The 26,380-nt window shown below is 35.9% G+C and overlaps 1 protein-coding gene across 2 annotated transcripts; it reads right to left on the bottom strand.

The window, feature by feature from the left end:
* LOC101246159 (NAD-dependent malic enzyme 62 kDa isoform, mitochondrial) lies at positions 1-23,880 on the bottom strand. Of its 2 annotated transcripts, XM_010326388.4 has the most exons (20): positions 23,639-23,880; positions 23,352-23,535; positions 20,570-20,666; positions 19,961-20,079; positions 16,498-16,665; positions 14,909-15,037; positions 14,194-14,254; positions 13,099-13,202; positions 12,931-13,014; positions 12,138-12,244; positions 9,908-10,019; positions 8,101-8,214; positions 7,224-7,289; positions 6,246-6,318; positions 6,085-6,171; positions 5,070-5,124; positions 4,891-4,962; positions 4,722-4,784; positions 3,666-3,780; positions 1-499 (listed from the first exon to the last, which is right to left on the bottom strand). In XM_010326388.4, exons 2-20 carry the CDS (start codon positions 23,529-23,531, stop codon positions 425-427), a joined length of 1,881 nt encoding a protein of 626 aa, XP_010324690.1. In that variant the 5' UTR covers positions 23,532-23,535; positions 23,639-23,880; the 3' UTR covers positions 1-424. The 2 variants fall into 2 exon arrangements, with proteins under 2 accessions (XP_010324690.1, XP_010324689.1); XM_010326387.4 differs by having other exon boundaries at positions 23,352-23,778.
* Positions 23,881-26,380: the final 2,500 nt, after the last annotated feature.

Consider the following 26,380-nt stretch of genomic DNA (forward strand, 5'->3'; position numbering starts at 1 on the left):
TTTTTGAGGAAACAGTGTGAATACTAGTGATCCCTTTATTGTACAAGTCAAATAGAGTACAGAGAACTATCAGAACTTCACAAACACTTCTACACAACAACTACATCACAGGGCAATTTATAGTACATTTGTGCAGCAACAGCCCATAAGACTACATCGTCTGCGTTGACGAAGCTCGAAGTCAGAACTGGAAGTTTATTCACTTTTACAGACAACCAACTTATGGACTACTCAATAAAAGCTATAATATCAAGAAGTCATCAGTCAATCAAATGTTGATGAATGGGATATTACTGGATGTTAAATTTAACATGATCCCATGCATCATGTCACAAAATGTCCATTATCGTATTTGATCCATCACGCCCTTCCTGATGTTGCGAGAAACATGAAAAAATGAAGCTTTGCAAGCATCCATAGATGATCAATCTTTCTTGTAAACCAGTGTTGGATAATCCGGACTCCACATATTGTTCTCCACGAACTCAGATATTTGTGCCTGCAATAGAGTTCCACCAATTAAAGTAACCAAGTTTTGAAATAATATTACTGTAGGCAATTACTACAACCAACAGAACAAACTACTCGAACGATCAAAAAAGGTTTAGGTTTTCCTAAGTGGTAGTGCAATAACACTCTGAGAAGCTACATCAGCGGGAAACCTTGAGAAATGATGGAACATGGTGATCCTAAAAAAGGAGAGCCAAACCAGTTTCAAGGTCTATCAATCTGTGGATGAAGGAGAGAGAGTGCATTAGGAGGGCTACCTAGTTATTTCAATTTCTCTCAGGAAGTAAGAAACAAAGTAGCACCTACAATAATGAGCATACGGATGGAAGAGGATATCTTTTATGATGATTATGCTAGCTGAACAGTTTTTTGTTCATTTCTAGAATTATAAAAGACGTAAATTATAAGAGAGTTGTTAAGATCCCATATGGTATAACACTTTAGCCAGCTTCTAAATATTGAGGTGATCATCTGCCAAAGGCATTTCTGTAAATATATAGAATGACCTTTTATGAAGCAGGTAATATGTGCAATAGCTCATCGAAGTGGAGCGTACTAATGAGTTCTAGCTTCATGCTTGAGTCCCTTTTTTGCAGATCCTTTTAATGTCCCCGTGAGTCACATCATCTGGTAACTGAAAATGCTCTACTTCAGATTTTGGTTCTTTTGTGCTTCATGCTTTTTATGCACAATAGTACAACAGGACTCACACACTGCTTATACAGTTCCCTTTAACCTTAATCGACTGTTATGTTTCTCTATTTCATTTCATACTACATCTTCTTGCTTCTTCTCTAAATACTATCACAAAACCAAAAATTCAAAGTCAAGCTAAATAGTAGAAATCAATCAATTTATTGGACCTTGTTAGAAGTCCCTCATCAGTTGTGGGATGGATAATTTGTATCCTTAAATGGTCATTAGCAGTTCTCACCTCATGAGCAAGCTCTTTTGGAGTTGGGTTTGTCCGAAGACCCATTTCTTAACATAGTATAGGAGTACAGATCCATCCCAGTCCTTGGTTTACCCATGTTGTCTCCCATGTTATATTGTCCATGCTCCACATCTCAAAGTCTTGGGCGTGCAGAGGATGGGGATAAGTGGAGCCAGAAGTCCCACATTGGTTGTGTAATAGATAATTGGTATCCTTATATGGTATAGGCAATTCTCGCGCCTTGTGAACTAGCTTTTGGGATCGGATGTATGAATTCTCTATATCTTGTTATATTAAACACCATTCCAATATTAAAACTATCTTCCTTATGAGGAAAATAGGTTCTCACGCACTTACTCCTGAGTTGGACTAGAAATCTAATTGTAGATTCGGACTTGTAGGGTTATGAGTAACTCGAATACATAAATTTATTTTGGAATTTGACCACGACACACGGGGTTGACCTTTTTGGGTTGACTTTGCTTCGACGGAGCTTTCAAATATGGAATCGACAACAAGGATTCATCTAACCTTATAGAGTATTCTTTTGAATAGATCAAGCTTAGTTGAGTATTCAGAGCGAGGAAAGGCGGTTTGAGAAGGTTAAGAGTTACTTCAGATCGAGGTAAGATAAGGCTTTGACCTCAATAAGGGAATTTCTCCAAATTAATAATGTTTTATGTATACTAATGTATATGCAAGTACCAAATATGTAAGATGACAAGAGATAAGAGGGTACCGGGGTTATGATTGTTATATGGGATATAAGATATTATTGTCTACATGCTTTACATGTTCTTTCTGTATCATCACAAATTTAAGTATTATAGAATTATGCTAATAGGCATCGTGTTTTTCATGCTAATTTAACATTATGAGTTGTGTACATGTTTGATGTTTAGTTGTTAGTCATGCATTGTATGAAACTTTGTAATTGCATACTTGATTTCATACTTAGATGTCACTACGACACGTCCGTACGAGTTAGCATGTGAGCTGTCCGTGCGGCTTGTACAGGCAGGATCATTGTGCTGCATCACTCGGATCACTAAAGCAGCGATGCAGTGTACACTCGGGATTATTGCACTGGAAGCACCGGTGTTGAGTGAAGGACTCAAGGTCAAATATTTTATCATACATCCATGATTTCCAACTTGCGTATCTGTGCATATCCTAATATGCTACATCTGTGCATATATTAATATGCTATACTTGCATACTTCATTATGATGTTATGTGCTTTACTTTTGTTCAGATTATAATATTATTTTGTCAAAAAAGATTATAATATTATTACAGGTTATTTAAGTGGGTATTTTTAGACCAACCTCCTTACTACCTTGTTGGGGCGGCCGATGCTATTTACGGCGTAAGAGTTGGTGTACTTGTGCTTACATCTGCTGCACTTTTGAGCCGTTTCTGACCCTAGTACCATTGGAGCTCAGGAGCGGGTCCAAGAATACTTGGACACTGTTGGGGAGAGCTGTTAAGCCTATTACACAGCATCTTGGAGTTCTCCCCTATCTTGTTTCATTACTGTTTTCCTTCAGACAGTATTTGTAATTTGACACCGATGTAGTATTATTCCATTAGACACTCATGACTTGTGACACCAGTCTTTGGGGGTTATTTTAGACCTTTCCACACTGCATTGTTTTTAAACTTATGTCCTTGTGCTGATTTCCTGATTTCAAACTTACTTATGCCATTTTAGGTAACATTGGTTGCATGATTATCGGGTTAGCCTAACAGGTAAGGTTTAGGTACCATCACGACTTAGGTAAATCGGTCCGTGACTTGTGACAATCCAATTTTAATTTTGTATATTAAATCTCTATCTATCATTGCAATTATACTAGAACAAAATGAACTTAAGATATCCAAATTGCCTGCATTTACGCACCAGTCTCATTTGACAATCATTCTTCATATATGCCTTCATTCTTATGGGAGCTTAACTTGCATTCTGACTTAATTCTAGCCTATTACGAAATTCTTTGTGTCCAGAGGGTTGAAACTTAGTTGAATCCCTCGCCAATTCCATCAACTATAACACATGCAAATAGCACATACTTCATCCGATATGCGAATGGTTAGTTCATCCGTAACTGAGTTAACTAATTACATAGTCCAAAAAAGTCAATCATGCAAAGACAGCTAGGGAAACTCCTTTTATCTCCAAAGTAACTGGTACATAGAAAGATCCATAAAGTAAAAATACCTCATCAAGTTTCCGTAACTCTCGGCTGTCCATTTCACGGTATCCTTCAGCAAGATCCTCTTCTATAGCTTCTTTCACCACAGCTGCAGCTACCTCCTTTGTTATATCGCGTATCCTGTGATGAAAATAGATCATTCACTATGTTAGCAACAATGCAAATCTGAAGCATATAGAGCAATAACATCTTAGTGATGCATTTCAAAATGTAAAATGATTTCTTTGAGACACAGAGAACTAGATCTAAGACGGCTGAGGAAGTCTGGAGCTTTGTATGACATATTTACTTATATTAAGAGGGTTTCACTGGGAATTTAGCAGATACTCGAGTTGGTCCCAACTTGAGAAAAGTTTCTTATTGGTCTCCGACTAAAGAAATTCAGGTGCATTGTCTCTGAAATTGAATTTACTTATTTTTCTGAAATTCTATTTTTGTTTATCTTTTAGTGGAAAGCAACTTCTCAGTCAAACTGCGAAAATTTCTATTCCTCATCTATTTTTAGACGGCAGTAAGTATGACATATGAATTAATCTGTGAGTTCCCCGCAGTAAATGTTTGATTTTGCTGCTAGGAACTGATTGAGATGGAAAGAATAACAGCAGAGGCAAAACATATGAGCAGATTTTGCTCCCGTGTGTCTTTTTTAAATGTAAATGACAATCCACAACTACGTTCCAACAGTTATATAAAGGCGAGGGCATGAGACGATGTTTGTCTACCACGGGCGAGATGTAAGACCCACTGATATAAGCCCCAAGGTGTGATAATAAGTCCTGTGAATTTTGTTTTGTATTGGTTTTTAGTTGAATAAAGAAATAGGCACAGTTACTGACATTAGATATATTTTTTATAGTAAAAGGTAATCCTATTTTATTATTTCCGAGTTAAACTCAACAATATGATTTACTAGTCTCACAGTTACAATTTGTAGATCAAAGAAGCCACCCCCAGCCCCGCAAAAAACCTTTTTTTTTTTTGTGGGGGGGGGGGGGGGGTATGCAAGTTGTCCCCTTGTAAACCTGTAAAATAAAGTTACCTAATACTCCTAAAGCATATACCTGGATATCGAAGGGTATATAATACCCTTGAGTACCTCCTCCTCTGTCATATATGCAGCCAAACTGTAAAATCCACACTGTACTTAGAAAATAGAAGTAGAAGCTATTCATGTGCTATGGATAAAAATAGACTTGGAAACTTCACAACAGCATCAAAAAAGGGAAGTACCACTCAGCTGCAGCCTGTAACATGCCATCTGAAACGATTCTAGATCCAGACAGAAGAGTACCAAGTCCTATTCTGAAGCATGTACGGAAGATATTGTTAGGAGGAAAGAAAGTCAATAGTAAAGAGAGTATAGAAGAGCTTAGACTAGCTATCTTAAACTTGGACATTTGGAGTCTAACCCAGGAAAAAGGAACATGTTGTTTGCTTGGTTGCAGTGTCCAACATGACCATTTCCTGCAAAATTCACATGCAGATAAAACAATTGTCAACCCAAATATTATTGAGTTATCTTGTATGCCTTCATCTATACCAAATAAGATATGAGAAAGTACTCACTAAAAGGATGGCAAGGTGCTAAACAAATTAGATATGAGAAGGTAGTCAACGAAAGGATGGCACGATGCTACACAAATTAGATATGAGAAAGTAGTCATCGGAAGGATGTCATGGCGCTACCAAATTAGATATGAAAAGTAGTCACTATCAATATGGCACGGTGCTACACAAACACTGACGGATATGGGATCGACACAAAATCAATCCTAGAAAGTCACTTCAATGTTCCACTGAATATGGGGTTCATACATATATTATTGGCCCTACTTCTGTTAACCATTGGCCAGCATATATGGGCCAGCAGCGGACGCTCATTGATTCTCTACCAAGCATAGAGGCTCTAATACCATGTGAGAAATATATGAGAGGAATATTATTGAATTGTTTTGCGTCTAAATTATTAGATGGAATCTCAATCTAAAGACAATGTAATACAATCCTTTACGAAATAGGAAACTATATATTAGTCCTATTCCTAACACTATTCCTATTCTTATTCTAAGTAGGATTCTATATTCCTATTTTTATTTTGACGGGTACCAAAAACCAAAAGTTACAAAAGACTGGTGGGAATATCCATACAGTCAATTCCAACATCTCCCTAACAGCTCCAAAAACTCCATATATTGTCCTTTTTTATTATAAACAGTCAACAATCATCACATAAAATGGAACGAGGGAGTATTACAATTTACATAAAATTACTATTTTGTAATTGCTATATATGTATAATACTTGCATACAAACCAGTACTCCAAAACTACTAACCAAAAGCAGAAAAGTATGAAAACTCTATCAAGACAGAGGAACTCAAAATACTGATAGCAGATTTTAGAACCAATTTGATACTCTACATACCAAGATCCACATCCTTGAATGGGCTTCCACTTGCAAATATAATGTTCTCCCCGAGAACAGAAAATGCTTCCTCAGGGGTGCATTCAGCTATTAATGAAGAAAAACAGTGAATGAGAATGCTATCAACCTCAAAACTTTGTATGTTCTCAATTAGTATATACCATTTCTCGTTGGGTTTGACATTGGAAAAATTGCAGGCCGGGTTGAAGTTGAATGCTTAAGGGCTTCCAGTACCTGATATATTCACATTTCACAATTTCTCAAAACCTTGTATGTTTTCGATTTGTATATACCATTCTCCTTTTCTTTCCCTTTGTAAGTAATGTTTAAAGCAGCTCCATGAATGCTTAGAAAGATATGGGAGGGAAATATTGTGCTCCAACTAAAGCACAATGTTTTCTATGTTAAACTTTAAAGAAGTAAGCTATTAATCAAAAATGAAATGATAATCCTTAAACTGACCTGATTTTCTCTTTTTTAGTTTCCAAAGGTCATCAAATACACAGAGAGAGAGATCGGTTTCAGCTAGAGATACATGGAATGTTTGATAATCATGAACACTTGCAAACAATTTTAAGCGAGGTACTTTTTTGTTAAGTAAATTTGGCAAACATTGTTAGATCATGATATAGATTGTAACAAAAATGCTAGTATCATGTTAAGTAAATTTGGAGAAGCAAAATCCAGAAAAAATGGCGGAGAACAGTTCCAGCATGTATCTGGTGTATTATATGGAAAGAAGGAATTAGAGAATTTTTGAAGGAAAGGAGTGTACAATACAGAAGATTCAAATGGAATGTAATTACTACTCTAGGTTTTTGGTGTAAAGACCAGGATATAGAAGAGGAGTTCCAATTAAGGAATTCATAGGTTCTCTGTAAGTATTTCTTTTTAAGTTTTTTCCTTTCTTGTAACAGTTTTTTGGGAGGTGGCCTGCATAGGCCCTTAATGCTGAGGAATACAAAAATTTACCAGTTTCAAGAAAAAGTAAATTTGGAGAAGCATGTTGCTTCTCATCAGTGGTAGAATGCTGAATCCTAAATCTCGCTAAAATTTATCACGCAAGATTTTATGTTCTCATGCAGTATATATCTATGTAGCTAAAAGAGATTCAAATTATCAATTTCTATATGCAATACCTCTTTTGAAAACAAGCCTCCACAAGCAGATAAACCAAGAAGTACATCTGGCTTCACTTCGCGTACCTGATTGGAATCAATACATTGTAATTTGTGTCATACTAATAGTACATGGCAAAGAACATATGGGATATTTCACTCATGAATCAATGCATTTCTTGGTATATAAGCTTCTATCTCTATACTCTCCATCTCATACCTAACTTTCTTTCTCTTCAGCTCTGTTATGGCTTCTCACAATGGAAAAGACAAGCCTTCCAGAAAACAGTTGATTGGCAACGTGATTCAAAGCTAATTTACAACCTCATAATTACCTACATTATCTCTATTTTGTAGATCTCTCTATTTTGTAGAATGCTTTCACACTTTTAGTTTATGGAAGATTTGCATCAAGATCTATGTTCTGTTTTTCATGTTGGACAAGTTCACAGCATCATTATTCAGGCAAACTGTCAAATCTAAAGATCTAATATATCTTGGCTGGCCTTATCAGAGTTAATCCATCATCATATTATTTCTGCTCATCTGAGCAATTAGTTTCCATTGCCCCACAAACATAATTAGTTGCATTTGAACACAACTGCAATTTCTTTTTCTTTTTTTTTTATAAGGAACACAACTGCAATTTCTTATTTTTGCCTCGGGCAACATTTCCTTGAGATTTCAAATGTTCATCTGATGGATGAAACAGACATTAAGTGAACATTTTCCTTTCATCTAAATTTACTTAACGTATATTCAGAGTAAGCAATCGAGAAATTATGAAAACTTTGAGTCCTAACTAAGATGAGACAGAGTGACAGATCATAAAAGCCCCGATTCTTCAATAAAAATGAGAAAGTCAGTTTTCACTCATGAAAGGATAAAGGTTAATTACCACTTCCGCAAGAGTTGCGCCTTCACTTAGACCTTGACGTTCAATCTCTTTGATCTTTCTGGCAAACGGGCGAGCATCAGGATCAACATTTTCACGTGCCTCAGTAATTAATCCCTAGGTACATTGTTAAACACCCATCAATAACTATGTCATAGTTAAACCCACCTAATACATTTCACTTCCCCAAATAATTTTATATCCACAGAGGAATATAGAAAAGCAAAAGAAGTCCAGACTAACATTTACAATATCATTAACTTTAACTTTATCAAAAAAAGAACATTTACAATATCATTATACTGTAGCCATTGGATCAGACTACTTCGACAATCTAAGCTAGAGAAGACAAAGAAACACATTAAATGCATTTAAGGCACTACCAAAGTCTAAATTGAAAACTGCTCACAGGCAACAAGCATGTCAGCACTTTTCAGGACCTTGCTTGTTGTGTTGACCTTATAATTACTGCGAAAAGAGGCTGATACTAAATATGATGTATAACCCTATAATTACTCACTATTCGTCAAATTTCTACATTGATAAGTGATATTCCACTCTGTTGCTGTATCTGTACTTTTTTCCCCATTTTTCTACACAATACCCAAACCACCATCAGATTTTTTACTTGTTCACAGGACTTAGCTCTCACTTAAATCTGTATGCATTGGGCTCTGGATCAGCATTGGCAAAGGTGTGCATAGAAAAGCACCAAGGATTGATAAGGTTCAAGTGCAAGGCATAATTCAAGCCTGACCATTAGTGAAGCATGACGTAAATGAAGAAACAAATGAAAATTATGTGAATGATGCAAAAAAAGTAGCAGTAAATACAAGAAACAACTAAATGAATATTTGTATTGAAAAAAATACCACTAAATGAAATATATGAAGTAAAATAATGTAGCCAAGCCCAAAATCATTTTAAACTTCTGATTCAAACACAAATTTGAAATCTTAAATTCATAATAGAGGATAAATGCTAGTTTTCTTATACTCACTTTGTCTCAATAATCTTTCTGTTTTAGTCTGTTTTAAAAGAATGCCACATTCTATGTTTAGTAACCATTTAATTCCAACATCTCATCTGGCATGTTTAAGAACACATATACAAAGGGCATTTTGGTACATTATATACATCTTTAGTTTAAAGACCACAAGATTTTAAAGTCTCGCTTACTTTCCTAAATTTCGTGCCTAGTCAAAGGAAGTAGTAAATTTATAACTTTGATTTATATAGTCAGTAACAAATTCATTCATTACATTCGCTAACAAAATATGTCCCTTTGTTGACAATATCCATTGTCTGATAAAATCATCTTTCAAAATAGAGCTTATGGGTGATAAGACGCCTCAAAGTAGCTTGGTGTCTTTACGCCCACACTGATGCACCTGCACCACCTAAACTAAGCAAAACATCCACCATGTGCTGCACATGCCTTCAAGACTTAGGCAAGAGTCTTAACACTGCAGGACAGGAGTTTGATAACAAAATACTAGCAATAGTGAAAACTATCATTTCTACCAATGGTTAGACAACATTTTCAAAAGTTAAATGCACTTACAAAGAACAAAAATTTTATGAAAACTATCATTTCTACTATTCGTAAAAAAGGATGATGATAACAGGATAAAAGGAAAGGTAAATATTCTCGAAGATAATTATGAACAGGTACTAACCCCGCAATAAGAAAAAGATAACAAGAATGTCATTGAAACAAGGAAAAAAAAATAACAAAAAAATGTCATACTGCTCGGTTGAAGCTTCAAGGAAAGTTCTGAGTCAAAAGGGTGTACGAGGGGATGCTTACCTTGGCATCAACCACCCAGAACTGACTTCTTGCACTTTCAAAAGCAACTTCAGTATTCCCTAACATTCTTGCCATTGTCTTCCTAGCAGCATTAAGAACCCCTATTCCTGCACTGTACAACCAAAAGATTTAAAATATAGAAACCTTAAAGATTTAGCGTAAATGCAAAAGGCTCAAAAAGTCTCTCATGCAGATAGCAAGAAATTTAAGATTTAAAAATAAGGAAAACAAGCCACTCAAGTCTCGTTTTCCAACTTCTCTATTCACTCTGCATGATAAAAATTATGTCCCAATCAAATGGCATTTCTTGCAGCCTACTACTAGGTAAAGTTTAAGGATGAGTATGGTAAGGAGGACCGAAATTAAAGATCAAGATAAAGAAACAATTTATTAAAGATGGTCAATTCATATCATAATTAATTACTTTTAGTATATAGTGTGCGAAGTCAATCTACATAAAGTGAATCGGTCCTTAAAGAACCCCCAAACCACTGTCATCCGAGTAACGGTCCAGGTCCAACTGTCAAGGTAGTGTACGCTTTGGGCCTAAGCCCACATGGATTTATCCTATGGGCTTTAACCCAAAAGACGCCTCAAAAGTTGATTTTGAACTCATTCTTATAAAGTTCCTAACTTTTTCAACCATTCTGATGTAGGATTCGCCTAAGGTGTAATGTGCACCTAAACATCATAGGCTTGCCCTCTGTCTTGGGAAATTTGCTTTGACTACAGAACCATGCTTTTCTATCGGCGCGAATTGGATATTCGGGCCTAGTATGCCAAGTTCTTTAAGTCATAGCTCATAGAGATACACTTTCAAAAGTTACTAATGTCAAAACATTCATATTTCCGATTCATTAAATAAGAGCTAACATTAGGTTAGAATATAGTCCACAATGATATGTCCAAAAGGCAGGCTGTCTTTCTGTTTATTCCTAAGAAGTAAAATGGACTCAAGTAAAACTGGAGGCAGAGCAAAGCCACGAATGCTAGCACTTCCAATGATTCTGACATCACATAGCAGGATGATATAGGTCTCAACCTGGATTTCCACCTAAAGGGTACATCTAGCAGTATATAATTTGGATCAACTTATAAACTCTAGAAAAGGAAGAAAGGATGAGATGTTTCAAATATTCCAACTAGTATCTTGGCTGCATAAAGAGCTCCTCAAAACAGATTTACACCTGGAGAACAAGGCACCTTAAGAAAGCTCTAAGATAACAAAAGGAGGAAAAGTCAGTGCACCAAATGTCTCAGATAGTATTCTACTCGTTTATTAGAGTGTTCCAGATTAAGACAATTTTCATTTCATGAGCTGGTTATTTTTTATTTATTTTTATGAAGATCATTTCAGAGCATGTTATTGTGGCTATGTTAGGCCCAATGTCCACTTTCTATAACATGGTATCAGAGCAGACTCATCCCTATTAGTTGACACAATATTGAGCTGCAAGTTCTGCTGTCCACATTCCAAATGATCTGCCCTAGGTGTACAAGAAGGTGTTAAGTTTTCCACTTGGTTGAGGGAATGGTGGTGGCCTCCTTATATGGTCTTGGTTAATCCTCACAACAAGAGCTAGCTTTAGGGCTCATTTGGTTGGGGAACAAGTTATCCACGATTGTTATCTCACCCTCAATGTGGAACAAAAATAACACTACAATCCCAGGATAAGTTATCCAGCGATTTTATCCCAACCAAACATGGGATAAACCCATCCTAAAATTAATTCCGGGGTTAGTCACCCCTTATCCCTCATACTAAATGAGCCCTTAGGGCTGAATTCAACCAAAGGTCCATTTTCTTTAACATAGTCAAACTCTCCATCCTCCCCACTTCCCGATGTATGTGTTAGTGTGTGTTCCCCCGCCCCTCAAATAACTCATACGAAATGGAGAGAAGCAATAATTCAACTCAACATGAGACCATATTCCTTTTAAGTATCACACCGACATCTTCTACCATAACTAACCATTCAACCAGTAATGCAAAGACTGAATAACCAAATCCACTATACTTAATCGAACACTATGTCTAGGATTGAGGGCAATGAGATATGAACAACAGGATAGGAGTGACTTGGAACATAGAAAGAATAGTACATTAATGCAATACAGAGAGAATGAAGCATATGAACAATGAAACAGTACTTGTATAATGGCATACTAATAACTCAAGTAAGAAATTATATGGTGCAGTGAGAGGAAAAGAACAGTTTACTAGTCTAACCTTCCAGCACCCGCCACCACAATCTTCATTTTTGGAAAATCAATCATTGGCCTTCCCTGTGCTCTTACTGCTCCCAGAAGACCAGCAATAGCAACTCCTGCAGTTCCCTGAGTAAAAAACAAAATTATATCATACTTGTAACACAAAACTTGGTTAAACAATGAAGAGCACAGAAACTTTAAGGAACTCCAGTAAGGAATTCTATCTGATCTGAAGATAAGAGCAGACGTGTATAAGAATGATATATTACGGCTCTAAATTTCAAGAGGAAATAAGAAAAATGACTTGAGAAAATCAGGATACTGGAAGCAAAAATGTCTCATTGAGAGTAAGAAACACCCATCACAAACAAAAAGGCCAATAATGTATCGAAGGATGGATACAATTTGTCATCTCAAGTTCTACAGTTCCTCCGTTTTCTGGCATCCAAGAACAAGCAAATGTTCTGGAAGTATGGCCATGTAAAGCAAACACGAATATCATAATTATTGAGTAAACTCTGCACTCTCTCTAAGAAACACGAGATGAGACACGTGGGGTGAATGCACATAATATTTTCTTTTCTTCACACAAGGTTTGCAGATACATAACAAGTAGATGCCTTGAATATTTTATAGATGTTTGTAGCAGCTTAATCTTTTGCTTCATTCGATTTTTGAGTAAATCAATATCCCTAATCCTAAGAATGTCAGTAAGTAAGGTCAACAACTTTTATTGTTCACCCCCATTTACAATTGTAATCACATTTTTCCAAACCCAAAATACTTTGGCAATGACTGATAAAGTTATTTACCTGGACATCATCATTAAACATTCTGTAGTTGTTTCTATAACGCTGCAACAGCTTAAAGGCCCACTTGCTTTGAAAATCTTCAAACTGTTAATTTAAGGGCAATACAGACATAGCGTGAAATTAGTTAGGAGAATGAAGAAAAGAGCTCAAATGAACCATGGGATGTACCTGCACAATCACATGGGGCCAACGAGTAAAAACAGCCTCCATAAATTCATCAATTACTTCAATATACTTCTCTCCGTCAAGCCGATGCTCTTGCAGTCCCAAATCTATGAGCATGAAAAAGGAATATCCTCAACTTCAGTAAAAATGAGAGAGATAACCTGAATGAATAGGCATTACTGGTAGCAAGCTAAATATGACCGAGTGACAATAGATATCAAAAAACGATCTAACACCTTCGAGATTTCGAAAGGTAGTAGGCAATAATAGCAATCATAATTATCAGGGATAACAATAGTTGCAATAAGAAATTTCCACAATCTACTGTATCCATATAGATAAACTTAAAGAGCATGAAAACAGGATGTTTGAATAAGTACTCAACAACAACAACAGCATACCAGTATAATCCCACGGGTAGGGTTCGGGGAGGATAGAATATACACTGGCTTTACCCCTACCTCATGGAGGTAGAGAAGCAAGTTCCAAAAAAACCCTCAGCTCAAATAACACATATCAAAGACAATAGAAAAGAAAAATACAGAATCAAAGAGGACATAGTAAATAATAAGGAAAGCATAGCATTCGTAGAGAAGGAATAACAACAGCCAAATAACGCGATAATCAAAGGACAAGGAACTACAAGAATAATGCTACTACTACTGGTAAGGAAGGAGAAACGGGACTAAGGAGGATATATCAGAAGCAAGTACATCTATACGCGATGACCAAAATTTTTAGCTCCTTTCAGAAGAAATGCTAAGCATCTGCCAGGCAAAGTTCATATGCGCTTGTATTTTGGAAGTTCCTTTCATAATACATGAGTTAGTGTAACTCCAAATGCCAGGTACACAACATAAAATCCCATTTAACCGCACACTTCAATGAGTAGTATGATCAAGCCTTCCTTTAAAATATTAAAAGCAACTGTGTTAATATACACCAATTCATTCAGGTAAACAAAGACGGATAAACAGGGATATATTCCAGAAACTAAAAAGAACATAATGTAGTAGTTAGTTTGTATTGATTTGATCATTGGAGAACTATATGTGAGTTAACATGAACCGTAAATCGTGACAAAGAATAAGTACTCACATAAAGGGTCTTTCAAGAGATTCTCGTTGTCAGTTCCAACATCAATCATTACAGGCAATACCTATTGAAAACAGAAAAAGGAATCATTAAATTTAAAAAGAATGCTAAAGACGAGAGTTTAGTACAAAAACATGTTTGTATGAGAAACTAAAAATGGCAAGAGAAACTATATCAGAAGGAATTACAGACATCTGATGCCTCACATCAGCAATCTCAGAAATAAGTGGATCCACTAAAAAGTAGCTTCTACAATAAGAGAACTATTAAAGACTGCTAATATTCACTAGATATAACACAATACTTCAATTTTAAAAGAATACAAGAACCATAATAGAAAGTTATAAAGTGCTTGACATAGTAACTTCATTTTCATTCATTTCCTAAAGCAAGCAAAGATATAAATGCTTCAAGAGTCACTGACAATTGCATCAACCCTTTTTAACAAACAAAACTTCTCAAATAAAGAGAAATAAAATCTCTTGACATACCAATACTTTATCTATTTCCTCTTTCCATCACTTCCCATAAGTAATTTTTTTCCCTTTTTCCCGTGTCCTTTTATTTGTTTTAGTGCTAACTACATGAAAGCAACTTTATTCATCTAGCAATATGAAGAGGCAACATGGACCAAAATTGATTTGTTTTAGTGCTTACTACATGAAAGCAAGCTTATTCATCAAGCAATATGAAATGGCAACATGAAGCAAGATTATACTCTTTGAGGGTTGATCCCAGCAGCAGCCACATACAAATCCAGCTTCCCAATTGCAATACCAATTCCCTGAACTCCGAGATCTCCAAGACCCAATATTCTACTTCCATCAGTTACAACAATCATGTCAACCTACATTGCAACTCCAGCTATGAAATGCACTTTCATTGTTGAGTGTTGATATATAAAATAACTTATCAGAAGAAAAAGAAGAAAGGCAGTTACGTACTAACATAATGGAGTAGTAGTAGAATTATCCATGCTAGTGAACAAGATCAAAGTCAAAAGATAGTTACTATAAAATAACTATCAGAAGAAAAATAAAAGCAGTTACGATCCAACATAATGGAGAAGCAGTAGAATCATCCATGCTAGTGAACAAGATGAAAGTCAAAAGGAAGAGTTAACTATCTCACAAGACCAATTACAACTCTAAGCTAGTGTTTGGCCATAAATTTCCAAATATTCTTGGCAAATATTATTTGGATGAAATTTCACCATGTGTTTGGCCATAGTATTTGGGAAATATATTTCACCTTTTTAGAAAAATATGATTTATACCCACAAGTTTTAAAAACTATCAAAACTAATCATAAGTTTGTATTACAAGTCAATTAGATCTTCGTTGCAACAATAATAAATAGTGTCCATGATGCTAGAGCAATGTGGTAGTTTGGAGTGAGCGAAACAAGCATTATTTCATACATCGTGAAGTAGATAAAACACATGACTTTGTTGCCCTGAGCCGATTGTTCATCACCTTCATCGACAACCACATCATCATTTAATATTCACTGAATATTTCATCACTATTTTAGTGTTCACGTAAAAAATATGTTATGAGAGTGTTTTTATAAAAGATAAAACTTTGGGGTAAAATTTCAATTTCCAAAAGATTCCCAATAATGAGATTTGGCCCAAATATTAGAAAAAACTAGTATTCGAAAATTTGGGATATTTGCGAAAAATATTTGCCAAATAATAGCAAGTTGTATGGACAAACACTATCTGCCAAATTTTTTTCCAAATAATATTTGGGAAATCTATGGCAAAATGGGCCCTAAGTGAATTTATCCTCCTTATCCTTTTTTCCCTTTTTGAGGGATGGGTGGGGCTGTAAAGGATAAGTCAATTGATAGTATTGCAATGAAACTGTATATATGTTCATTTTTCTTGATAAGAGCCACAAGATCTTCATTTTTCTCCATTTGTGTTGGCGGTAGGCTGTTTCGATGAAAAACTTCTATTTGACATATAATGTGTACCTAATATTATGCAAAAGCAAATCGATGTGCTGCATAGTGTTATGATCTACTCAATTTGACATGTTCTGTTCATCTAAAAATCAACTGTTGAGTAATTGCAGAGCACCAGCACGATTACTTCACTGTTTTCTTCAGCCCTTTTATAAGCGGAACTTCAAAACAATATGCATCTGTGTGTATCGAGGAAGATATTGAAGTACAAATGATCTGTACAAGGTAACTAAGAGAAGTTCACATCAATTTAGTAGGAAAGACCACAATATTCAAATGTCTTCCCAGTATAACAAGTGAAGCTTGATATATAGATTGGTTCACATATACACAAACCTGATCAGCTGGCCAGTTGTAAACCATTGACATCATTTCCCCACGATCTTCGGCACTGAAGTACATGCCCCTCGGACGTCTGAACAATCCACTGTACTTCTGGCAAACAAGACCAACTGTAGGAGTATACACTATGGGTGCATATTCCTCAATATTTTCCATTAGAACCTGCCACAGTAAGGAAAAACTCTCATCCATAGTTCCTCATACACAACTTTTTGATAACAAACCAATATAAGTTAACTTAATGTTGCTTCACCTAATAAATTGAATTAACGATGAATTATCTAACGTGATATATCAAATTTTGCTCATTAACTAATCATCTTTTATAATGGACATTAAGAATATGCCTAACCCGCACCTTTTGAAAACACAACGGAGCATAGTTGCAAAACTTCTTTTTTTATAAATATATGCAAACTTACTAGGTATGACAAGTTAAGTTTTCCCTTGTGCCTTCCTCCTTTTTGTCTTTCATATTAAAGCATGTTCACAACTTCGATTTTTAAAAATTGTCGGCAAAGAAACGTCTGCACCGTGAACAAAATAAGTTTTTTGGTTCTGAAAGCTTCAATGTCGTATTGGCGAGAAGTGATTAGACAGGACATGGCGCAAACACCGGCTTTCCGAGGACATGACCTTAGATTGGAAGTTATGGAGTAATGGAGGTCACGGGGTCACGGATTAGGGTAGAAAGTCATTTCCTAGCAGGATATAGAGGTGCACTCTATCTTTTTCCCGATATTTATTTTTTTACCAGAAGTAATAAGCATTTGTCTCATAGTTGGCCTATCTCACAACTTTTGTTACTCCTCGATTTTGTTATGCCCCTCTTTGGTATGTTAAGTTATGTTTTCCTTGTTAGTTTTTATGTCCACATTACTTCTATATTTTTCTATTAGCTGCTTTGGTGTTCGTTACTCTTACAAAGCGTCTTCCATGAACAGCCTAGTCGTAAGGTTTGAGTCCACTCTACCCTCTCTAAACCCCCTTTTTGGGAATTGGGACTATACTGGGAGGTTGTTGTTGTTGGTTCTGGGAACTTCAATGTCATGCCAAAAGTTCTATTACACTTTTTTTTTATGACAACTTCTATTACACTTTTTTAGAACACCAAATATGTACTTTGATTACTTCTTACTTAATTATGTTTTCCATATTCTTTCACAACAATTCTCATATGACTTATATCATATGTACTACTTGCCGCATGGGACAACATGCAACACATGTGTCCAAATAAGTATGAGGTTGAGGTAGGATGAAAGTTATTTTTCGTCTGTTTGTGATGTGCGTACATTACACATGTATGCAACCCACCAATATTGCCTTTAACCTACCTATAAATCACTAACCCTGCTCTCACTTTGACACCCTCCTTCTTCTCTCTCATTCTTTGGGTTTACAACGTGCCTTATCGTAATTCCTAAGGTACTCTTCTTTTCGATTTCATGTTATTTTCTTCTTTTTCTTGATATCACAAGTTCCTTCCTTTTGGGGAAATAAAAATTGGTTTTGGTCTGATTTTGTTACAGGTTCTTTATGCTAATTATTTCTGATGAATATTGGAAAATGGGTATTTTCCCTCTCTATCACTTATATTCTCTTACTAAATTATTATTCTTCTTCTAAAATGGCCCTGGCGAGGCACAAGGACTTAGAGAGCACAACAATCTTTATGCTAACCCTTTCTAAGAAATTGCCACCAAAGCACAGTAGGGGGTTCCTTTTTAATTCGATGCACCTTTTTTGTTGGTGATCACAATTTTGTTAAATGTGATGTTCTTTTTGGTGATTAATAAGCTTTTCCCTTTTTTTGGCAAATTGTTTATTTCATTTCTGTTACATGTCAGAGATTTTATTTGATTTTTACTCATGCATGTTGAAAATAGACATCTTGATGTATGATTTTTAATAGTTTGCTAAAATTGTTTTCCCTCATCGATATTGATATAGTGACAAAATGTTTGATGATGTGCCTAACCTGAAAAAGAATTAGAGATAACATGACTAATTAGATTTAGTGGGGGAGAGAAATAAAATTAACCATCTTCCATTATTTCCAATTCCTAAGAAATTCTTTCCCGATCAAAATCAAACTCATTTACCCATCATTTCCTCCCCATCCTATTATTTTCTTAACTTTTTTTCTATACAAAGAACTTTAATGTTGCTTTTAGTTTCTATTTTCTATGAGCTCTTATATGAGCATTAAAAAATTATTGAAATCCAAACACCAGAGCTCGCCAGTCTTGGAGTAGCAGTGGAACTCGCAACGCAAGAGAAAGAGGCAAAAAAAGGAGGAGAGAGAGGAGGTGTGTTTGATTTTAATTTTTCTAATGAAAGGACAGAGAAGTCCCATTTTAAATGAGATGGTTAGGGTATTTTAGGTAAATGAAAAATGGGTGCATTGCTATATATATATATAAAGAGAGATAGAGAAAAAAAATAAAGGCTTCTATACAAAAGAGACAGAGACATATCCTACATAACCCATTAGAGGCCATATCTGAACAAAACCGAAGATCTTTGATGGCTTATGTAATTGGAAATGGTCCTGCTTGGATCCGATGCTTCGGGATTTTAAAAAATCATAAACAGATCTTAAAAAGGACACATGGGAGCTGAAAGACAAGAAATTCTTAAGAGCAAGTATTTTGTATTTCTTCGGCAACTGTCAATTCCAGGGTGAGGGAAAGAATGCCACACGTAGCTTGTAGCTTGTTGCTTTCTTTTTCTTTAGGGGGCGAGGTTTGCTATGCACTGGAATGGTAGTTACTAAAAAGAAGGTGGGTATTGTCACAGTGCAAGAGACATGTCCGACTGAGATTTGCAAACCTAGGCACTTTAAGGGTCGTTTAGTTCACATACTAGATATGCGGGTCTTACGTAGGGATTGTGTATGCAGGAAATAATAATGAAGGAATTATTATAAGGTGAATAATAAGACAGAGGTTGTTATGTGATGAAAAGTAAGTATCCCATGAAATTAGTTGAGGTGCACGCGAGTGGACCAAACACCACGGTTATTAAAAATAATAATAATAATAATAATAATGATAATAATACATGAACAGTGATAAAGGGATTACTTATTTTAAGGGTACTTCTGTCTTAAAATACTTTTATCTCCACAATGCTAATAAATGTACTTTTATTTCATATTGGCACATAAAATAATACATAGATTCCCGCGTAATTCAATGTTCTTATCATGAAATACCGCCAATTAAGTGTCGCATTAGTTATGAGGGAATGATTTTTACTATGACCAACCAAAGACTGCATTAAATATGTGTGGATTACTTTCGAAATTTCTCCAACCAAGCATTGTAAATTTTATACAGAAATTTATATTGGAATTATTTTTCCTAATCCCTCCAACAAAAGACCCCTAAATGTTATCATAGAGCGCCACAAGACAACGTAGTGCTGTTGAAAGACATGTTCAATCACTCACCTTGTAGTACAAAGTCTCATTTCTATCGTGCAAGCGATTAAGTATGCGCCACTTGGCCAAAACATATGGGTCAGATGGACCATCTCTAGCTTGTACTTCAAGCCGCTTCAAGTCAGCCACTGTTACATGCAGAAAAAGGTTTAAAATTGGCAATGTAAGTAAATGAACTTACAAAAACGCACTTATTGGGGGGTGGGGGGGGGGTTGCCTACTCTGAGTTTGTTGCTATAAGGATTCAAATTTCAGGAAAGAATTGTTGAGCTTTAACAATTCAATTTTTGAAAATTAAAAAAAAAAAACTGTAAATGGATCCATTACTTGGAATTGAGAAGGGGAGAAAGTATATTCCGCTAATAAAAGTGAGAAACTATCGAGGCATATTAGAAGAAACAAAAAGACAGAAATATCCACTGTTAAAATCCACATAATCCTAAAAATCTCCAATTGTGAAGAAAACTACAAATTTCATCTCAAACTCAAAAAAATGAATACTAAAAGGTTGCGAGAAAGTTTCTATTCATTACAACACTCAGATTCTAAAGTGTCATAGATTTTGACTTTGAAGATAGCCCAAATTTGATAGCAATTAAATTGTGGATAGGGACTTACTGAACCGTGCAATTTGTTGTTCAAAAGACATCACGTTTGGAGGCAGTAGGCCACGAATGTGAAGACGATCACGTTCTGTAAATGAGAATGCTGTTCCCTAAAATTTATACATATATGAATCTTGACTTCAGTATTTTCCAGTGTTCACATGTTCACAATATGAAATAGTTTAATGCAAGAAAATGCGTATCGCACAATGCTTACCAGCACGAGTGATCAGGATAGGTTGCATTATCCACATTTCTATACACAATTTTGCCAGTTAATACTCCAATTCAAGCACATAAAGACAGAAGATGAATTGTTTAAAATGAAACATACTGATGAAGGGCGTAATGCTACAGTCTCCTTATATCTTCTTCAACAATCAACCTCTCAAGAGCTAGCTTTCCAGATATAGTTAGGCACAAGGCCTATTTCTTCACATAATTCAATCAAAAAATACGAAACTAGGAACGCATTTTGGTGGTACTGAAGACAAAAACAAGATGTTTTCATAATATGGACTATTCGTTGAGGATTGGATATCAAGCTCATCAATTACAGACAGCTAAACTCCATACCTTTTTGAGGTAGTGAACCAAAACTCGCCTTTAGTTTAATCTTTGTGAGTAGACTGTAACTTAAGATGTAAACTTTTATATCTCATTCTTTTCGTATCATTGTCTATTTTAGGACCTTATGACGAAACAAATACCCCAGACCCCACTTGTGGAATTATACTTGTGGGATTATACTGAGTATGTTTTAGTGGTATGACGAAGCAAATTATTAGTACAAGACATTATCTAATGGTCTCTACATCCTTGAAGATTGGTGGTCTCGATATGTTGCATGTTCTAAAGTCATGTCTCCATTTTAAGCAGATAGTTGGTTGGAACATCCTTTTTTGATAAAGGTCGGTTGGAACATCCATCTGTCTACTTTTAAGAAGCTTCGACCTATTGTTTCATAGTATCTCTTCATTGGAATGTGAGTTGTGTCAGTGCAAAATATCACCATAGCTCGATAGGTCCTAGAGTTAATAAACGAAGAGAGTGTTTTGGCTTAGCTCATTTTGATATGACCATGTCATGTTGTGTCTAAACTCCAAAATTGGTTCAAGTATTTTCTAACCTTTGTGGGTGATTTTTTATCAAATGACTTGGGGTTACTTTATGAAAAAATTATCTCAAGTATATTCCCAATTTTTGTGCTTTTTGTGTTGAAGTTAAATCCCAATTTAATACTATTGTGCACATACTAAAGAGTGAGAGTATATGTCAGAATCATTTAAGTTCGACATGAGACAACACGTGATACTCCACCAATCATCTCGTGTTGATACACCCTCTCAAATCGGAAATGTTGAACCTGAAATAGCCTTTGCATGAGACAACTGGCACTTCCACTCCAAACAAAGGTTCCTAAATAGTTTTGGGTCGATGCAGTCTTTAAGACTTGTTTAATTGATCTCATGCCATCTACCAAGCTTACTCATGGCGAGGAGCATGGCAACTGCCCAGTGAGTTGAGCAAACTTAATAACATTATAAAGAACTTCAGGACATTAATTATGGCTACCCAAACAATACATATGGTATTAGAGACAAGACTCATTGATTCATGCTGTTGTGCAATTCAATGTTGGATTCCCGTGTTTACGTTATCCACGCTTCAGTTGTCCGGTCCTTGGGCGTGCAGGGGAAGGGGGAGGATGGGAAATTAAGTCTCACATGGTTAGGGCAATGGACAGTTGTCTCCTTAAAGCATCTTAAACAATCCACCCTCAAGAGCTAGCTTTCGGGATTGAGTTAAACACAAGGTCCATTTTTTCACATACATTAATCAAAAACTACGAAACCAGGAATGGATTTTGTTGGCGGAAAATTTCACAATATGGACTACTCCCTGAGGATTGGATATCACTCTCAACAAATACAGATAGCTAAAGTTTATACCTTGCTGGAATAGTGTACTTTTAGTTCAATAGTCGAAAGTCAGTAAGCTACAACAACTGCCCCCTGCCCTGACGTGAATTCACCGGCCTCCTTTAATCTATTATATATTTATTGAGGGTTCGAATAGATTGCATAAACAAACACCAGGGCAGCACGAATTATCTTACTATTGGTTCCTGTTTCATCACTTTCATATTGATTTCAGGATTTAATTATTCTTATAATTAACCCAAAGTAGACCTCACGTTCCTAAATTTTCATTCACTAGTGCATAGAGGAATTCCACTCTGTAGTGCACAACTATAATTAACAATTAGCACGAGTCCAACGGAATAACTGAGTGATCGAGGCATAGCACAGGAAGTCCCAATTTGAGTCCCAACTACAACATTCCGTGTGTGCTCATCTAATCCAACCTTGTTGAGCAAAATTGCTCAGTACATGTGTTTCTATGTTAAAGCAAGTTGCCCATAGATCAGTTTAGCTGCACATAAACTGCTCCCTCATAAAACGAGAATGAATAATAGCAATTCTGCGGATCATAGAACTCCAATATCAAATAAATTTGCTTAACAAAAGAGATCACAAATTTCCAATAACAAAAAAAATCTTTCTTTTCTAAATTGAGGGGTTCGGAGGTGAAATGGGACCTCACATAGCCAACCAACTGAGAGCTACTAAAATTACCCAGTAACAAAAAAAAAAAAACTGACAAAGCAAAAGAACATATTTTACTGATCTATCCACAATTCATTTTTACACAACCAAATACTGAGAATATCAATTAAGTACACAACGATTTGGTGAATTCACCTTCAAAAAAAAACATGAAAATTGAATTACCTTGTTAAACCATGGATCGTGAAGAATATCAAGACTACGCTTATGAACAATAGTAGGACGATGACCTTCCGTTGTAGTAAAATTTCTTGAAGAAGATGAATTCACAGCAGCAGCAACTCTTTGATGTAAACGCCTCAGAATAGTTGAGGAAAGTCGCATTTGATTGGAAAAATTCGCCATTTTTCTGGATCGAAGAGAAACAGTGAAGAATGAAGATCAAGCGAAAGTGAAACTTGTTAATAAACCCAATAAATAAATAATCACGATATTCGATGTAGAGTTTTCACAGTGTTCAGTGGCCGGAAAAGCTTAAACGAGTGGTAATTGGTTAATTCCTTGCATTTTTGTGACTAATTTTGTCGGCTGAATTCCATTGACAAAAGAATGTAAAAATCGAGCGTGTTTAGACCCGGCTCATTTATGACACAATTATATGTTCACCGTCGTAAAGTCTTAATTAGATGTCTCGTGTTATGATTCTTGTCGAAACATAAAATTATGATAATAAATTTCAAAAGAGATTGTATATGCCTTTTTATTATGTATTAATATATTTATTTACATTAATTATTTTTGGGATTTTCTGTTCAACGCTCGAGTTGGAGAGGGGAGTTTAGAAAATTTTGAACCTTTCAAATATCATTCTTACTAGGAAGGATTTTAGTTGAGCGAAATGTTGAAGGCAAATAAATTTTTGATACTATTTGAACTTCTCCTAGTCTATTATCTTCTTTTTTTTTATTTGAATTCCTACATTTTCTTTTTTGATTTGTAAGTCTAAGATGACCTTTTCTATCTCGAGACAGTTATGACAAATATAGAGCTTGCTTTGACCTACAAAAGGAGCGGAGTTATCATTTTGCATTTAGTTAAATATCCATTCATGGCATGGTGACTATTTCTATTAGTTAAATCGAAAAACACAATTCATAGATAATTTTGGTAATTCGTGCAATAGATTATAGATATCAAGTTGAGCTTATCACATCTCTTAATCCATAGATGGATGGACCGTCCAAATGAATTATTATATAAAAATATAATTACACAAGAAGGACTTTCGTTCAATTTAATTACAAAAAATATAGATAGTTGTCGTTGTCGTTCTTATGCTTTGTGCTCCACCTTCTCATTCTTTTTCTTAATTTTTATTCTGTTTTTGCCTCCTTATCTTCTTTTTATTCTCCTTCTTTATTTTTTTAAAAAAAAATATATATACTGCAAATGTGAATTGTTTTAAGCAAATTAATATCAAAAGACTCTAAACAAGGATAGGAAATCATATTTAAAATTCATGACTATTTAGAGGTGATTTTAAATTGATCGTAATTGTATAGTCAGTGCATACTTCAAATATAATCAGTGAATACTTCATATAAGTTATTTTTAGCTTTTTGAGTGTATCGCTGTTTATAGTTTTTGTATAGGTAAGCTACATTTTTTAGTCAGTGTATACTTACTAGTTACATCTATGACTTTGAGTAAACTAGATTGTATTGCAAGTGTATTGTCACGGACTTAGAGTATTTGCTAAGACTCCTTGCGACCCTTGACGACTTACTCACTAATCTTTCAAGATCTTGTAAGTTCAAGGTTAAGACTCGAAACGCTAAGAGAATGCTTTGAAAAACTTAGAAAGAACAAGAAAGAGAGCTTTGAAGAAGGCTTTTGTATTGCTTTGGAAGATTGCTTTACAACTTGCTCGATGTCTTTGCAAATGAGGGGCACCTCTATTTATACTACTTCCTAGGGACTAGGGTGCAATTAATATTTACTTTACAAATCCTTAAAATATTTACACTTTGGTCCCCTTTCTAGAGAATTCTACACTACTTTAGGACTTTCCCTAGCCTTCTTGAGTCTTCCAAAAGTTTCTAGAGTTCTCTGCACAACTCTAGAATGTTCTGCCCCTATCCAAATGCGGAATCAGGCTGGAATTGTGGCGGGACGTCACATGATCCCCCACCTGATGATGCAACAACCGCGGCGCATTGCTGCAGAAACTTCTGGACTTTGTCTTTGAATTGCCACAAGTCTTCATATTTCTCCCATGTGGCCTCTTCTGGAGTTTGTCCCTCTCCAATGCACAAGGAACATGGCGCTGGCTTGTTGTCCTCGCTTCCGTTTGGCTTGATAATTTATGAAAGCCTCAATCTCTCGGTCATGCGAGGCGGTGACAGTAATAGGTGCCCGTTGTGATTGGTTCCGACTAGGATCCTCCTTGTCCTCATGGTACAGCTTAAGGACGCTCGCATGAAACACCGGATGGATCTTAAAGTGTGGAGGTAACTCCAACTAGTATGAAATCTTGGCCACTTTGGCGATGATCTTGAATGGACCCTTATATTTGCGCACCAAGTTTTGATGGACGATCGGTTCTCGCTAGGATCCTCCTTGTCCTCATGGTATGACTTGAGGATGCTCGCATGAAACACCGGATGGATCTTAAATTCTAGAGGTAACTCCAACTTGTACTAAATCTTGCCCACCTTGGCAACGATCTTGAACGGACCCTCATATTTGCGCACTAAGTTTTGATGGACGCCCCTTAGTGCCTTGAATTGTCTCGGATTGAATTTTATCAAGACCATGTCGCCTTCTTTGTAATCCGGGGGATGACGCTTTCGGTTGGCAAAATTTTTCATCTTTTTATGCGCACTTACATAGTGCCTTAGATAGCACTCCAATAGAAGGTTGACGCGTTCAGTCTGGCCATCGATCTACGGGTGGAAACTTGTGGAGATGTGAAGCTCCGTGCCAAGTATCTTGAACAATTCTCTCCAAAATATCCCGATAAATCGAGGGTCTCAGTTGTTGATGATATGTCTCGGCAGCCCCTAGTATTTCACCACGTTCTTAAAGAATAATAGAGCAGCTTCCTTTGCGGTGCAACCGGCTGTGGCGGGCATGAAGGTAGCATACTTTTAAAACCTGTCCACCATGACCATGATTGTACCAAACCCGCCGGACTTCCGCAAGGAAGTGATGAAGTCTATAGTCACGCTAACCCATGGGCGTTCTACTACAGG

This window comes from Solanum lycopersicum, chromosome 8, assembly GCF_036512215.1.
Source record: "Solanum lycopersicum chromosome 8, SLM_r2.1".
NCBI classification, from domain to species: domain Eukaryota; kingdom Viridiplantae; phylum Streptophyta; class Magnoliopsida; order Solanales; family Solanaceae; genus Solanum; species Solanum lycopersicum.

Excerpts from the sequence above, each read along its gene's own strand:
- LOC101246159 (XM_010326388.4), bottom strand. The coding sequence starts at position 23,531 with ATGGCGAATTTTTCCAATCAAATGCGACTTTCCTCAACTATTCTGAGG. Across the intron at positions 6,172-6,245 it reads GTCAAACCCAACGAGAAATG|CTGAATGCACCCCTGAGGAA; the intron begins GTATATACTAAT and ends CTTCATTAATAG. Across the intron at positions 500-3,665 it reads AGTTACGGAAACTTGATGAG|GCACAAATATCTGAGTTCGT; the intron begins GTATTTTTACTT and ends ACTCTATTGCAG.